This window comes from Grammomys surdaster, unplaced genomic scaffold, assembly GCF_004785775.1.
Source record: "Grammomys surdaster isolate TR1022 unplaced genomic scaffold, NIH_TR_1.0 166, whole genome shotgun sequence".
Classification (NCBI taxonomy): domain Eukaryota; kingdom Metazoa; phylum Chordata; class Mammalia; order Rodentia; family Muridae; genus Grammomys; species Grammomys surdaster.
This window is the reverse complement of record NW_021604614.1, coordinates 5,597,736-5,611,249: the sequence shown is the minus strand read 5'-3', so window position 1 is coordinate 5,611,249 and position 13,514 is coordinate 5,597,736. Positions and strand designations below refer to the sequence as shown.

The 13,514-nt window shown below is 47.6% G+C and overlaps 1 protein-coding gene across 1 annotated transcript in view; it reads right to left on the bottom strand.

Moving 5' to 3' along the window:
• Galnt17 (polypeptide N-acetylgalactosaminyltransferase 17) overlaps positions 1–12,839 on the bottom strand; it is a 422,194-nt gene extending 409,355 nt beyond the window's left edge. Inside the window, exon 1 of the mRNA XM_028766121.1 lies at positions 12,602–12,839. Coding sequence (XP_028621954.1) covers positions 12,602–12,839 — 238 coding nt within the window. The remainder of the gene's footprint in view (positions 1–12,601) is intronic.
• Positions 12,840–13,514: the final 675 nt, after the last annotated feature.

Sequence of the window (13,514 nt, the reverse complement as noted above, 5' to 3'; positions counted from 1 at the left end):
AGAAGGGAAGAAGGGAAGAAGGAAGGGAAGAAGGGAAGAAGGGAAGAAAGGAAGAAGGGAAGAAGGAAGGGAAGAAGGGAAGAAAGGAATAAGGGAAGAAGGGAAGAAGGAAAGAAAGAAAGGAAGAAGGGAAGAAGGGAAGGGAAAGGAAAAAAAGGAAAGTTCCCTGTAGGTTCATGTTTTTTGAACACTTGCTTTCCAGCAGGTGGCGCTGTTTGGGGAGGTTATGGACTCTTAGGGAAGTGGAGCCTTGCTGGAAGATGTCACTGAGAGTAGGCTTTGGGATTTTACACCCTGGCCCCCATTTCTCTCCCTTCCCCGGCTCTCATTTCTGTCTATGGATGTAATGAGGTCTTTCTGGATCCTGAGTGCCAGGCTGGAGTCAGGCTCCTGCTGCCATGCTTTCTCCGCCAGGATTCCCCTGGAACCATAGGCCAATAATAAGCCTATTTTTTTCCCTGAGTTGTTTTTTGGCAAGGTGTTTGTCACAGCAATAGAATAAAACTGGCACGTATCTCAATAAAAATTGTGGAGCTAGTTATGATGGCTACATATCTTTAGTCCCAGCACTTGAGGAGCTGAGGCAGGAGGATCAAGAATGAGCTCTTCAGTAGTCAGACCATGGCAACAATTCACTTACATTCAAGGGCTAAAAGCTGACTAGATAAAGAATTATATTTGTGGGGTATGTGTGTGTGTGTGTGTGTGTGTGTGTCTGTCTGTCTGTCTGTCTCTGTCTGCGTGCACGCTCACACGTGCACACATGCTGTATATTATAAACTTATCATTGGCATTACAGGGACAGGATCCTGGTTCACTGGCCGGCCAGTCTAGCCTGGCTGCTTCAAGGTAAATTCCCTGCAAGATCCAAGGATGACCTCGGGCCTCCACAGGAAAACGCACACACATGTGTACTTACATACATATATGTACATTCCACACATACAAGTAGATCTAAAACACAAGTCTCCTGATTCTGCCTTCAGAGGAGCGGATCTAACATCCCTGGACAGCCAACAGGACACCCTTAGGTAAGCGCTAACCACACCTTTTGGCTAAGGTAGAGGCTCTTCTGGAACCCTGGTCCATGCTCACTGCGTGCATGTTCCATAGTGGCTTAAAGATGTGGCCACCCATCTTCATGACAGAGCATTTTTACTCGTGCATGGTGAAGCTGGGGCTCTGCCGTTAGGAATGACAGGTTGTTATTAGAAGGGAAAACTCAATCAGTGGCAAAGATGACTGTCATCCACATGTCATCAGATTACAAAGACTGACGTCAGTGATTGCTGGGGAGTAGTCTCACCAAATCCATGGCGATCTTGCATTTATTCTAAGTGCAAAGGGGGTACTGAAAGAGGAAAGGGGTGGGGGAGAGAAGAAGAAAAGAGGTGGCAAAGGTCACGGATGTCCAAATTATCTTCTTTTATCCTTTTAAATGTCGAGAGAAGGGGCTGGAGAGATGACTTGGTGGTTAAGAGCACTCGCTGCTCTTGCAGGGGACCTGAGTTTGGCTCCCATTGGGCATAAGAATTCAAGCCTGTAGGCTGGGGAAACAGGTCAGTCCTTAAGGTGCTTGGCTGCAAAAGCATGATCTGCAGAACCCCTGCAAAAAAGGCAGATGTGATACACATCTGTAATCCCAGACCTGGAATACGGTAGAGACAAGAGGATCCCCAAGGCTCACTGGACAGCCTGTCTAGCTGATCTCTGAGTTCAGTGAGAGAACCTGTCACCAAAAACTAAAACACAAGACCAGGGACACGGCTTCTCTAGCATGAAGCAGGGCAGAGACAGAAGTGCCCAGAAGCTCGCAGGCTAGCTAGCAAATAACAAGAGAGACCCTGCCTCAGTAAGGTACAAGATGAAAACCCACTCCCAAAGTTACCCTTTGACCTCTATAGGTAATCTGTGGCCTGCATATGCCGGGACACGTACAACGACACCATATCTTTCTAGGTAAAAAAACAATCGAGGAAGGCACTTAAAGTCAACCCCTGGCCTCTACACTCATGCATACACATGACCTTGAACCTGTGCACATGCAGGTGTGTGAGTATATGTATACCTGTATGAAGAAGACTCCTGGTGGTCAGAGGAAGGCGTACGATCCCTTGGAGCTAGAGCTATGGGTACTCGTGAGCCCCCTAGTGAGGTGATGGAATCTGAATTCTCGTCTTCATGATTAAGCAGCAAGTGCTCATAACTGCTGAGCCTCCTCTCCAGCCTCTCACATCCACTCTCAGTGTAACATTCTGTAAGGAGCTGGTTCAAAATCGCAGACTAAAGTACTTGCCTTGCAAGCATGAAGATCTGCGTTCCATGCCCAGAAAGGACGTAGTAATCTGGGTGTGGCCGTGCATGTGTGTAATCCCAGCACTGGGCAGGGATGGGGTGGGTCACTGGTCAGCTAACCCAAACCAATGAGCAAGCCCTAGACGAGTGAAAGACGTTGTCTAAATATAAAGGTTAACACATGTGCAGTTGTACACACATGAACATGTACGTGTACATACATACACATGTGTGCACAGATGTTCTTAATTATCATGCAAAGTCTAGGTCGGCATTGTCTATACTTGGCGACAAGGCCATGCTCACTCATCAATGTGAGTGGCCAGCATCCTTTAAAGGGGGATCTGACATACTGCAGGACACCCAGGAGCTGCCTGATCAAACCAGCCCAGACGAGATTTTCCTCTTCCAAAGTTGATTTGTATCTGGTATTTCTTACTGTAATATAAAGCTAATAACCCTAATACTAAACAATCTTTTACAAAACAAAACACAAAACATCTGGATTGGACAGGCAGTCAGTGGGTAAAGCACTTGCCATGACAGTTTGAGGTCCAAAGTTCAGATCCTAAAAGACCACATAAATCCTGATGCTGCAGAATATCTTTGTGATTTCAGTGCTTCTACCGCAAAAGAGAAGGTCGAGTCAGGAGAATTCCTGGTAGCTGTCAGGTCTGCTAGCCTGGCATATGGGGCAAGAGACCTTGTCTCAAATAAGGTAGAAAGGTGACATGTAACTCCTGAGGTGTTTCTCTGATCTCCGCATGAACACCTGCAATCACACACACAGAGAGAGAGAGAGAGGCAGAGAGAGAGAGAGAGAGAGAGAGAGAGAGAGAGAGAGGCAGAGAGAGAGAGAGACAGAGAGAGAGAGAGACAGAGACAGAGACAGAGAGAGAAACAGAGAGAGAGGCAGAGAGAGAGGCAGAGAGAGAGACAGAGAGAGACAGGGAGACAGAGACAGAGAGACAGAGACAGAGAGACAGAGACAGACAGAGAGAGAGAGAGAGAGACAGAGAGAGACAGAGAGAGAGAGAGAGAGACAGAGAGACAGAGACAGAGAGACAGAGAGAGAGAGAGGTATGTACACGTGCACCATACTTATAATTAAACTTAACTTATAAACAGAGCACAGGAAGAGTTTAATAATGGTAGCTACTAATAAAAAAGTCAGTTATAACAACAGACTCTAACAAAAGTTATGTGAGCATCTCAAACTTTATCCCTCCATCTCTCCCTCTCTCCCTCCCTCCTCTTCTCTCTCTCAAAACTTCTTACTGTGCTGCTGATTGACCATGGCCCCTAATAATTAAAACTATGGAAAATGAAACCTTGGCGAAGGGGCTAGGCTGTTGTGATAGGCTGCCATTTCTTCTCCTGGGCCTCTAAAGCCATTGTAAGTCGGGGGAGGGGAGGGAGATAAGGAGGAAAAGAAAATGAAATAAAGAACAGCTTCCGGCAAACACACGAAGGAGACAAAGAATCACAAATTAGTCTGGCGACTTGTAGCCCAACACAGAGTCAGGGACCTCCTTAAAACATTTTGAGTTTTAATTTTTGCAATATTTTTGTGATGCAAACCTCTCAAATGAGAGTGTAGTAACTAACAGGTCGCTGGGTCGAGGGGTAGGACATGGCAGAGCCAGTCACGATGGCACCCAGCTGTAACCCCAGGAATGAGGAGGCTGAGATCACGAATGTGAGGCCTGCTGGCGCTAGGTAAGACCCTGTCTCAAAAGTGACAAGAAGAATACTCGAACAAAAACGGCCCCCTCCTATCCCCCTGGGATGATATAACCATGGTCATACTTTGCTTTCAAACAACCCTTGCTGGGGTTTGGCTTGCTTGGGAAGTATTTATTGAGCAACTGCTATGGTCTAAGACACCCATGGGCATTGGAGATGTTTGGAGACGTTACGGGGAGTCAGGACATCGATGCCTTTTAACCAGTTGACATTGCTACAGCTGCCAACAGCACGGGTATTCATATGTGTACGTGTGTGTGCACGTGTGCAAACATAAGCACGTGTGGGGAGTGCCGACGAATGTGTGGGCAGACACTCATGGTTCTGTATGTAAATGTGTACGTGTACATGTAGAGGTCAGAGGTCAGCTTTGGCTGCTGTTCCTTGGGTGCCATCTAACTTGCTTTTTGAGACAGGGTCTCTCATTGAACCTAGGGCTTACAATTTGGCTCGGCTAGCTGGATTGCAAAGCCACAGATCTCTGTCTCTCTAGCATTGGGATTATAAATAGGTGCCAACACACCCAGGTTTTTCTTTTAATATGGCTTCTGAAGATTTGAATTCAAGATCCTCTTGCTTGAGCAGCAAGTTGGGTACCAACCAAACCGCCACCCTAGCACTACCCACCCCTGTAGCCTAGGTTTTTATTCTCAATTCATCCTGACATACCATGACCCCACTTTATAGCTAAAAAGTGAAGCCACTGACCTAAAAATCACAGCATTCATAACTTGACAGATCTGGAAATGAAACCGGCCCTGTCTGACACTCCTTCACAACCTTTCTTCTGATGCTATCCCAAAGACTCAAAGGTTGTCTGATTTCAGCTGTCTCGGGGCCTCAGGCCTCTCTTGCCTAAGCTCCTTTGCTTCCTGACATTCTTCAGCCTCGTGGCTGAGCTTTCTCCCTTTCCAATCAGGGTGCTTCCCAATTTAGCAGCAAGCAAAGGTCAGAGGTGGTTGAATCTCTTCAATGAGGAAGAGGAAGAAGAGGAGAAAGGGGAGGAAGAGGAAGAAGAGGAGGAAGAAGAAGAGGAGGAGGAGGAATTGGAGGAAGAGGAGGAGGAGGAGGAAGAAGAGGAAGAGGAAGAAGAGGAGGAAGATGCTGGCTGTTTCCCTTGCTGCCCCTGGGACGGGCAGAAAGCAGCTGCTCCCCACTGGCACGGTACCCAACACACACTACTCAAACAGACCTATCTGCATGGCTATACTATCCAAGAATGGAGTTCCTCATTTCTCCAGAAGGACCCAGCTTCAACCAGATGCCAGGGCTAAAGGGATGAGCCTGGCCCCAGCACCCAGACTCCATGGACCATGTCTTCTAGACCATCACTTAACCTTGTCCCCAGACCCTGCTGGATGGCGCTGTACCAAGCATGGGGAAGGCACGCAGGATTGGTCCTCTGCAGTGGGTTTCTGGTTTGCCTGTCAATTTAAATGTTAATTTTTATTTATTATATGTGTGTGTGTTTCTGTGTATGCAGGTGCCCCCAGAGGCCAGAGAGGTCTTTAGACTCCCTAGAGTAGTGGTTCTCAACCTGTGGGTTGCAACCCCTTTGGGGATGGGGGAGGTCAAACGACCCTATCACAGGGGTCACATATCAGATATCCTGCAACTCAAATATTTACATGATGATTTGTAACAGTAGCAAAATCAAAGTTACAAAGTAGCATAGAAATGGTTGGGGGAATCACCATACCATGAGGAACTGTGTTAAAGGGTCACAGCATTAGGAAGGCTGAGGACCTCTGCCGTAGAGCTGGAGTTACGAGTGGTTGTGTAACATCTGGCCTGGTGAAAATAGAACTCAGATTCCCTGCAAAAGCAGCCAACGCTCTTAACTACTGAGCCATCTCTCAAGGCATTGTTTTTTAAAAGACTTATTTATTATTTTTATTTTATGTGCACGGCTCGTTTGCTGCACGTATGTGCATGCCTGGTGTCTCTGAAGGCCAGAAGAGGGTGCAGGATTCCCTAGAACTGGAGTTAGGGATGATTGTGAGCCACCATGTGGATATTGGGGAACCGAACTCCAGCCCTTTACAAGAGTAGCGAGCCCCCTTACCACTGATCTGTCTCCTCAGCCCTGCAGGAGTTAGATTTAATACAAATATTTCTTGTCTGTCTTTCTTCCTCTTAGCCCTCTCCCCAAAGAAATGTAGGTACCACTCAGCACGCGCGGTCTATGTAAAGGTGCCTTCATCTACCTAGGAAAATGGAGAAACAAGGTAAGGCTTGGCTCTGCCATTTACCAAAGATGGCCAGCCTTTCAAATGACTGGCCTGGCCTGGCTGGCAGAGGGGAAACAGAACTGGTCACTGTGATACACGCCCATCATCCCAGCACTGTAGAAGTGGTGGTCAGAAAATAAGGAGTTACAGGTCACCCTCAACTACATAGGGAGCTTGAGGCCAGCCTTCGCTGCCCACAGCCCTGCTCTTTCTCTCTCTAACCTGCAGTCAAAAGAGGGCAGATGTTCCCCTATGCCCCGGTACCAACTCACTTTCCCTGCCAAGAGATTTTTGGTGTATAGGCCTTGGGTTATCTGGAAATGTTTTAGGGTTTTGGTTTTTGTTGTTTTCTCCTCCCCCCCCCCCCCCGTTTTAGATTTCTGCTCCGTCCACTCATGTGGCTTAGAGGCAGGAACAGGGTAGGTAATTTTGACTTCTCTCTATTTCCGCCAAGATTTTTCAATTTCTCCAAGCAACCTTGCTTCTTCTATTCAATATCCCTCTGAAATCTAAATTTGGAAACTAACTCGAAATCAATTGCATTTCCTCTTACGACACAGCTGCCCAGGGCTGACAGAGAACAGGGCCGAAGCTTGCCTGTTCCCACTTCCAATTCACTGCACTGGGTACCTGGGGGGGGGGCAGGGGGAGGAGCTCGAGCAAACCCCCCTCCCCCCCCTCTACTCATTGCAAGGGTACTGGAACGGAGGAGGATAGCCATATTCCTAACCCTCTCTTGCCGAATCACACCAGCTAAGTCTAACAATATCTCTGTTTCTCACCTTTCTCATCTCTGAAATGAGAGAAATAAATAACTTCCTTAGAAGGTGACAGAAAAGGTGATAGGAAACCAAAAATTACGTACCTTGTGACCTGGGGATTTCTGACAATGAAATCGGTGTCTGGGTCTAGAAGGACCTTCAAGCAACTGGTTTTTGTTGTTGTTGTTGTTGTTGTTGTTTGTTTGTTTGTTTTTCAGATTATAAAAGAGTTTTGCTTTCTTCGGTATGGTTTTTAAAAGATTTTTTCCAGATGATCTATGAGTTTATTTTATGCTATATGAGAGAATATCAAATTATACTCAGAAAGTCATAGTCCCAAATATACTGATACTGGCTCGTGCCTAACCTGGTGATACCACTTGCTTCCGAGCTCCTTGATGAAGCTGATTCCTCTCATTCAGGAAGGAAAAGAGCAGAGCCACTTCGAGATAGGACAGGCACGATGAAAGAGGCAGGATGTTGGGGGGCAGAATGGGAGGGCAAGGTGAGGAAGGCAAGGTGGTGAGGGTAAGGACAGATGAGGAAAGATGGTTTGAAGATGATGACAGAGTCAGCATGGTAAAGGCCGTGTGTCAGAAGCAAGAAAGCAGTGGCCAGGTGGCATAGCCATGATTGTAAAGTCAAGATGGCGGAAGCAAGAAGGCACAGGCCAGATAATGGAGACATTAATTACGAAGACGGTTTTCTCACATTCTGTCTTTCCAGCTAAGTTCTTCCTACCCTCTCCCTTCACCACACCCATCCCAGCTTTTGCAAGCTCTAGGTTATTTTCTCTATGGCTATCATTTCCCTCCTGAAAACCAGCTCCCAGCCAGCTATCAATAAACCTCAACTGCCTACCGTATACACAAGGCACAGATGGCAAAAAGACGGAGGTAGGATGTAAAAGTCTAAAAGAGGATGCCAGCCCTTTAAAAAAGCCTAGAGTCATTTCTGGACTCCAAAGTTAAACACACTGAGGAGTAAGAGTTCAGGCTGAGACCTGCAAAGTGACGTCACTAAGGCCTTGAACAGCTCCGAGCATCAGGACTGTGGCCCACATAACATTCAACAACCCTCACCCACAAGAGCCAAGCTTGGAAGGACGGACAGAATTGAGGAGTGTGCAGTAAATTCCAGTATAACCGGCTCTTCTCAGACTGCGTTGCAATGTGGAAGCTAGGAAACCTGAGGTCAATGTGGTGTATCTCAGTAAGTAAGCAGAGGTGAAGTCAATCAAAGAACAAACTGCCTGGGCAGACTTGTGATCCCTGCACTGGGGTAGTAGAGGCAGGAGGATTAGGAGTTCAAGGTCATCCTTGGCTATTTAAGGAGTTTGAGGCTAGCCTAGGACACCTGAGATCCAGCCTCAAAACAAGCAAAAACAACCAAGCAAACCAAAACCCAGCCAGAGGAAGGTGGAATCTCTGAGAATCTCTCTTGCGAGACCTAAAGAGGCCACAGGAGGAATTTAAGTAACCCCGGGAGGTTTTTGTTTATTTGTATGTCTTCTGTTGCTCTAGAGATCGGACTTGGAACTTTGAACGTACAAAGCAAGCATTCTACCACTGAACTATATCCCTAGACCAGCTCTGTGCAACTCTGAAAATGCCAGCTTCGTATGACACTAAGGAGCTGTACATGAGTGCCTGCCATGTGCCAGTGCCTAGCTCCAGCTCAGGAGCAGGACCCTTGAGTTCCTGGTCTACTTTGTTGTCAGTGGCAACAGGTGGAGACAGGGGCACAGCATAGACAGATACAAATGAAGCCCTGGCCCCCATCTCTCCATATGCCAGAAGAGTCCGCCCCTTCCTCTCACAGCCTCCTGGCAGCAGGCAGCCTAGTATAACAGAAGGAACACACAGTACCCAAAACAAGGACAGACACAAGCTGGTGCCCCTGAGGGCAGGGTGGAGACAAGGAAGGGATTCTCTACATCACCACTTTCTCTTGCTCTTACTGCCAGGTTACATGTTCCTACAAATCACCTTCAGTACCCAGAAAGACAAATTCTGCCAAGTCACAGTTGGAAGTCATAGCTTGCCCAAGAAAAACTCTCAACTGGACTTCACTAAGCGAGCTTTGAGCCTTCCTTCTTCCCAACTCCCCATTCAACCAGTCAATTCTTCTTCTACTTTTCTCCTCTCCCTCCCTCCCTGCTCCCCTCTCTTCCTCCCTCTCTCCCTCCCATCCTTTCATTTTGAGCCAAGGTCTTATTTAGCCCAGGCTGGCGTTGAGCTCTGTAGATAGCTAGTGCTTATCTTGAAGTCTTAATCTTCCTTTCTCCTCCCTAGGGCTGAGCTTGGAAGTTTGTGCCACCACTCCTTGTTTATGTGGTGCTAGGGAAGGGCTCAACCAACTGAACTATACCCACAGCTCCCTAGCATGGACGTTCTCTACAAAGCAGAAAGCTAAGAGAAAGCATCCAAGACCCAGCACCCCTTGGGAGCAAATCTTGGCTTCTTTGCAAGTCCTACCCAGCCAGCCTGCTGGCTTTGTCATTTGTGTTTTCTGTCCTTACTCAATCTGGTATAGGCAGAGGAGTCTCTGATGGAGATCAAGGAGTTCATTAGAGGCAAAGTCTCAAACCCTACTCTCTGCCTATTGAAAAAGGGTCCCTAGGACATGGAGCCATGAGTTCTGAACCCGTATAGGTGATGCAAGTCATTTTGATAGTAATGTCCAGGCAGGTGAGTGGGCCCAGCAGCCAAGAGCTTCCACCCTAAAGTAACAAGGCCCAGGCTCATTTTAAAGCCCCAAAAGTCACTGGGTAACTGCCAGCAAAGTCTCAAAGGGACAAATAAGAACAAGTGTCTTGCAGGGTTATTGCAAACACTAAGGGGGCCGTGCACATCTGCTACACCTAAAAACAAAACAAAACAAAACAAAACAAAAAAAAACACTACACAGTGATCTGAGAAAATGACTCATTGGGGAAAGGACTTGCTAGTCTTTGCCTGTGAACCTAGTGCTGAGTAGAGATGGCCACTGGAGCTTGCTGGTCAACCAGTCTAACCAAATTGGCAGACTCCAGGCTGAGTGAGAGATTATGGTTCAAAATAAGGGGGGGGGGTGAGGTGGAGAAATGATGGAGGAAGACACCAGATACTGATCCCCCCCTAACTTACACATGCATGTGTACACATATGCATCCACACCACAATAAATAAATAAATAAATAAATAAATAAATAACAAATAAATAGTACTACATAGAATTTTTATGATTCCCATTAAGAGATGTGGCCATAACATATTTTATGTCCCTAATGTAAACTATTGCTACAATGACCTGTGTCCCTGCATGTGGCTTGAGAGTGAGCAAGCTCTGACTATTTGGGGAGAGGGGCGGTATCTTATGAACGTGTTTCTACAGGTATCAATTCGGAAAAACAACTCCTGCCTCCCTAACCTGGTTGAGCCAGGCTGGCCTTGCATGCCTGATCCTCCTGCTTCACCTCCAGAGTGTTGAGACCATATACTTTTAATTGCTCCAGAAGTGAAGTGAGGGGTTCAGTCGTGTTTGATCTGTTTTGTCTTGAGGGGTTTGGGAGAAGAGCTTCAACACAGCCTTGGTGGGCTGCTCTCATGATCTGGCCTCATGATGAGTGAGAAGTACAAATGCTAAAAACTGCTAAAACTTGTGAACGCTAAAAAGTGCATCAAAGCCCATGGGATACTTACAATATGATGCTAAGATGACCAGGACATCTTTTCATGAATGCAGGAGGCTGCTCATATCCCTTCTCCTAGAATTACCCAGAAGGGATCATCAAAGGGCAAGAAAAAAAGCTGTCTTCCCCAGTCCTCGGCCACCTGTCACAAGGCTGGTCAAGTTTACACGGGTTATGGTTGTACCTATAGAGCCATGTAGTTCATTTATCCAAAATATATATACTTTTAAACTCAGAGTCTGTGGCTAGTCGGGTAGCCTAGTGAGTAAAGACAGTGAAGTCTAAGGAGGTAAGATCCATCTTCAGGATCTCACGGTAGACGAGAGAGCTAACTATAGTAAATTGTTCTCTGGTCTCCATATGTGGTCTGTGTTATGTGTGTACCTTCTCCAAATACAATACAATACAATACAATACAATACAATACAATACAATACAATACAATACAATACAATACAATACAATACAATACAGTACAATACAACATGCACACACATAAACACACACACAATTTTAAATTATGTAGATAGAAATTTTTGTCTTTGGTGCTAAATGATTTCGTTGGTAAAATACTTGCCAGGCAAGCCTGAGGACCTCTGAGTTCAGTCCCTAAAACTCATATAAAAAAGTATCATGTACTTGTAACCCCAGAGCTGAATTCCTGGGGTTGCTGGTCAGCCCGCTTCACTTACTCTGTGATTGAGTGCCAGATCAGAGAGAGACCCTTATCTCAAAAAAAAATCTAAGGTAAATGTACCTGAGGAATGACATTCAAGGTTGGCCCCAGCCTCCAAGTGTACACACACACACACACACACACACACACACATACACACCCCTGCACATAGACACATGAAAAAAAAATGTATACCTTATAGCCAAGAACATGGGCTTTGTGGTCAACCAGAGTCTAAACTACTACTTATTCACACCAGTCAGGACTCGGGCACTGTGGTTAACTTCCCAGAGTCTGGTTTGTTCTGTTCTCCTGTGGGGGAGGGGCCAGAACCTCCAAGGACTAATGGTTATGTCCTACCATGAACGTGTGGCGCTTGTACTGTTTCTCTAGCACACAGCAACGACTGACTTATTAGCAGTCATTACAATGGCTGACAGTCCCAGGCCATGGTAACATGCAGAAGGTTGGGAAGAGAGAGCCAGTCTTCCATAATCACTATGTCTTCTTTATATGAAGACAGCAAGGGTCCAGGGACCATAAGTCCCTTGAACCAGGTGGAAGCAGTAAATCACACACACACCGCCTCTTTTATGGCAACTCATTTAGAATAGTTTAAATGAGACGAGTTCTGGAAAAAAGCTACGAACCTGGATGCCATGCCTCCTTGTTTGGCTTAACTTTGTTAACGAACCCCTGCTTCCCAGACCCACTAAGAACTTGAACTTCAGTTGCCACTTGGTTCGGGGTAGGCTGGTTTATTAATAGACCACCTTGCACCCAGGCACTGCGGAGGAAAGAGTCTGCATTCTTAGTGATGCAATCAACCTAAAGCAATAGTGTATTTATTCAAGTTCTCGCTTTACAAGCCATGACACCCACTTCCCTACCAGCTTCCCCCATCAAACACCACGAACTGACAGCTATTTCCTTTCTAGACGTCCCCAGACTGCAGTCCATTCTGTCTAAGCTGGAGTCACAAGCAGAGACCAAGAGTCAACTGTAGTGACAGGTTTTTAGCAGAAGACCAAACTTCCAGCTGCAGTACATCATGGAAAAAGAATCAGGTGGTGGTTTCTACAATAGTCCCAGGCACAGAGCAGGGATAGAAGAGAGAGATCAGGCTGGTTCAGATGTCAGCTTAAGATACAGAGAGCCAGGGAGATCACCCTATGCCCTGCTTGCACCACGACCCACAGGCGTCATGGCACGTCCTTACCATTAAGCTGCCGGTAGACGATGTCCTCCAGCAGCGACAAGCGCTTCAGGACCGCATCCTGGATGGGGCTGGCGCTGTGCGCGCTGAGGTTGGCCACCTCTGCGCGAGGCCGGATCTCGTGGAAGGCGTCTCCGCTGCGCACCGCGATAGGCCGACACTTAGCCAAAAAGATCACGAAGCCGGCCACCGCGATCAAGTTCAACACCAACAACACTTTGACTCTCCTCAGTGAAGCCATCAAACAACACGGCCGGTCCTTTCCCTGGACCCACGCCTCTACCAGCCTCACCTGCGAGGCGCAGGAGCAGAGACGGCGCAGATCCCACAGACCGGACAATGGCCGGGGGAGGGAGCAAAGGGCTAGGGGTCCCAGCTGCCGCTGGCCACAAAACGCTACTCAGGCGATACTCAGGCCACAGAGACCACTGAGAGGACGCGGCTGTTGGGGACCAAGCGTGATCACTCACATGGAAGCCCCTGGCTTGCAAAAGTGTCGCTGAGATACCTGCTCCGTCCGCAGCACGCAGTCCCTTCTACCAGACAGCAAAAGATAAAGGTCCCAGGGTCTCTCTCCCTGTTGAACAGCAAACAGGTTGCCTTTGGACTTTGGACTTTGGACCTGCTCCGCAGACTTGAACCTTCGGGAACAATCCGGTGGTAGTCGGGATGCTCCGGAGATGTGGCTGGAGTGGCGCGCAGGTGCCAGGCTCCAGCTCTGCGCCAGCCGGCGGAGGAGCGCGCCACTCCTGGAGTTGCGCGGCCGACACTCTCGCCCGCAGGCGGCCGTCGCGGGGCGAAAATAGCGTTCTTCAGCAAAGGACCCGCTCCTCAGGGCGGGTGTCTTTGTTCAGCTCACCGGCTCTCTCCATCACTCACGGAGAAGGAAAACCCCGCGCCCGGTGCCTGCATCCTC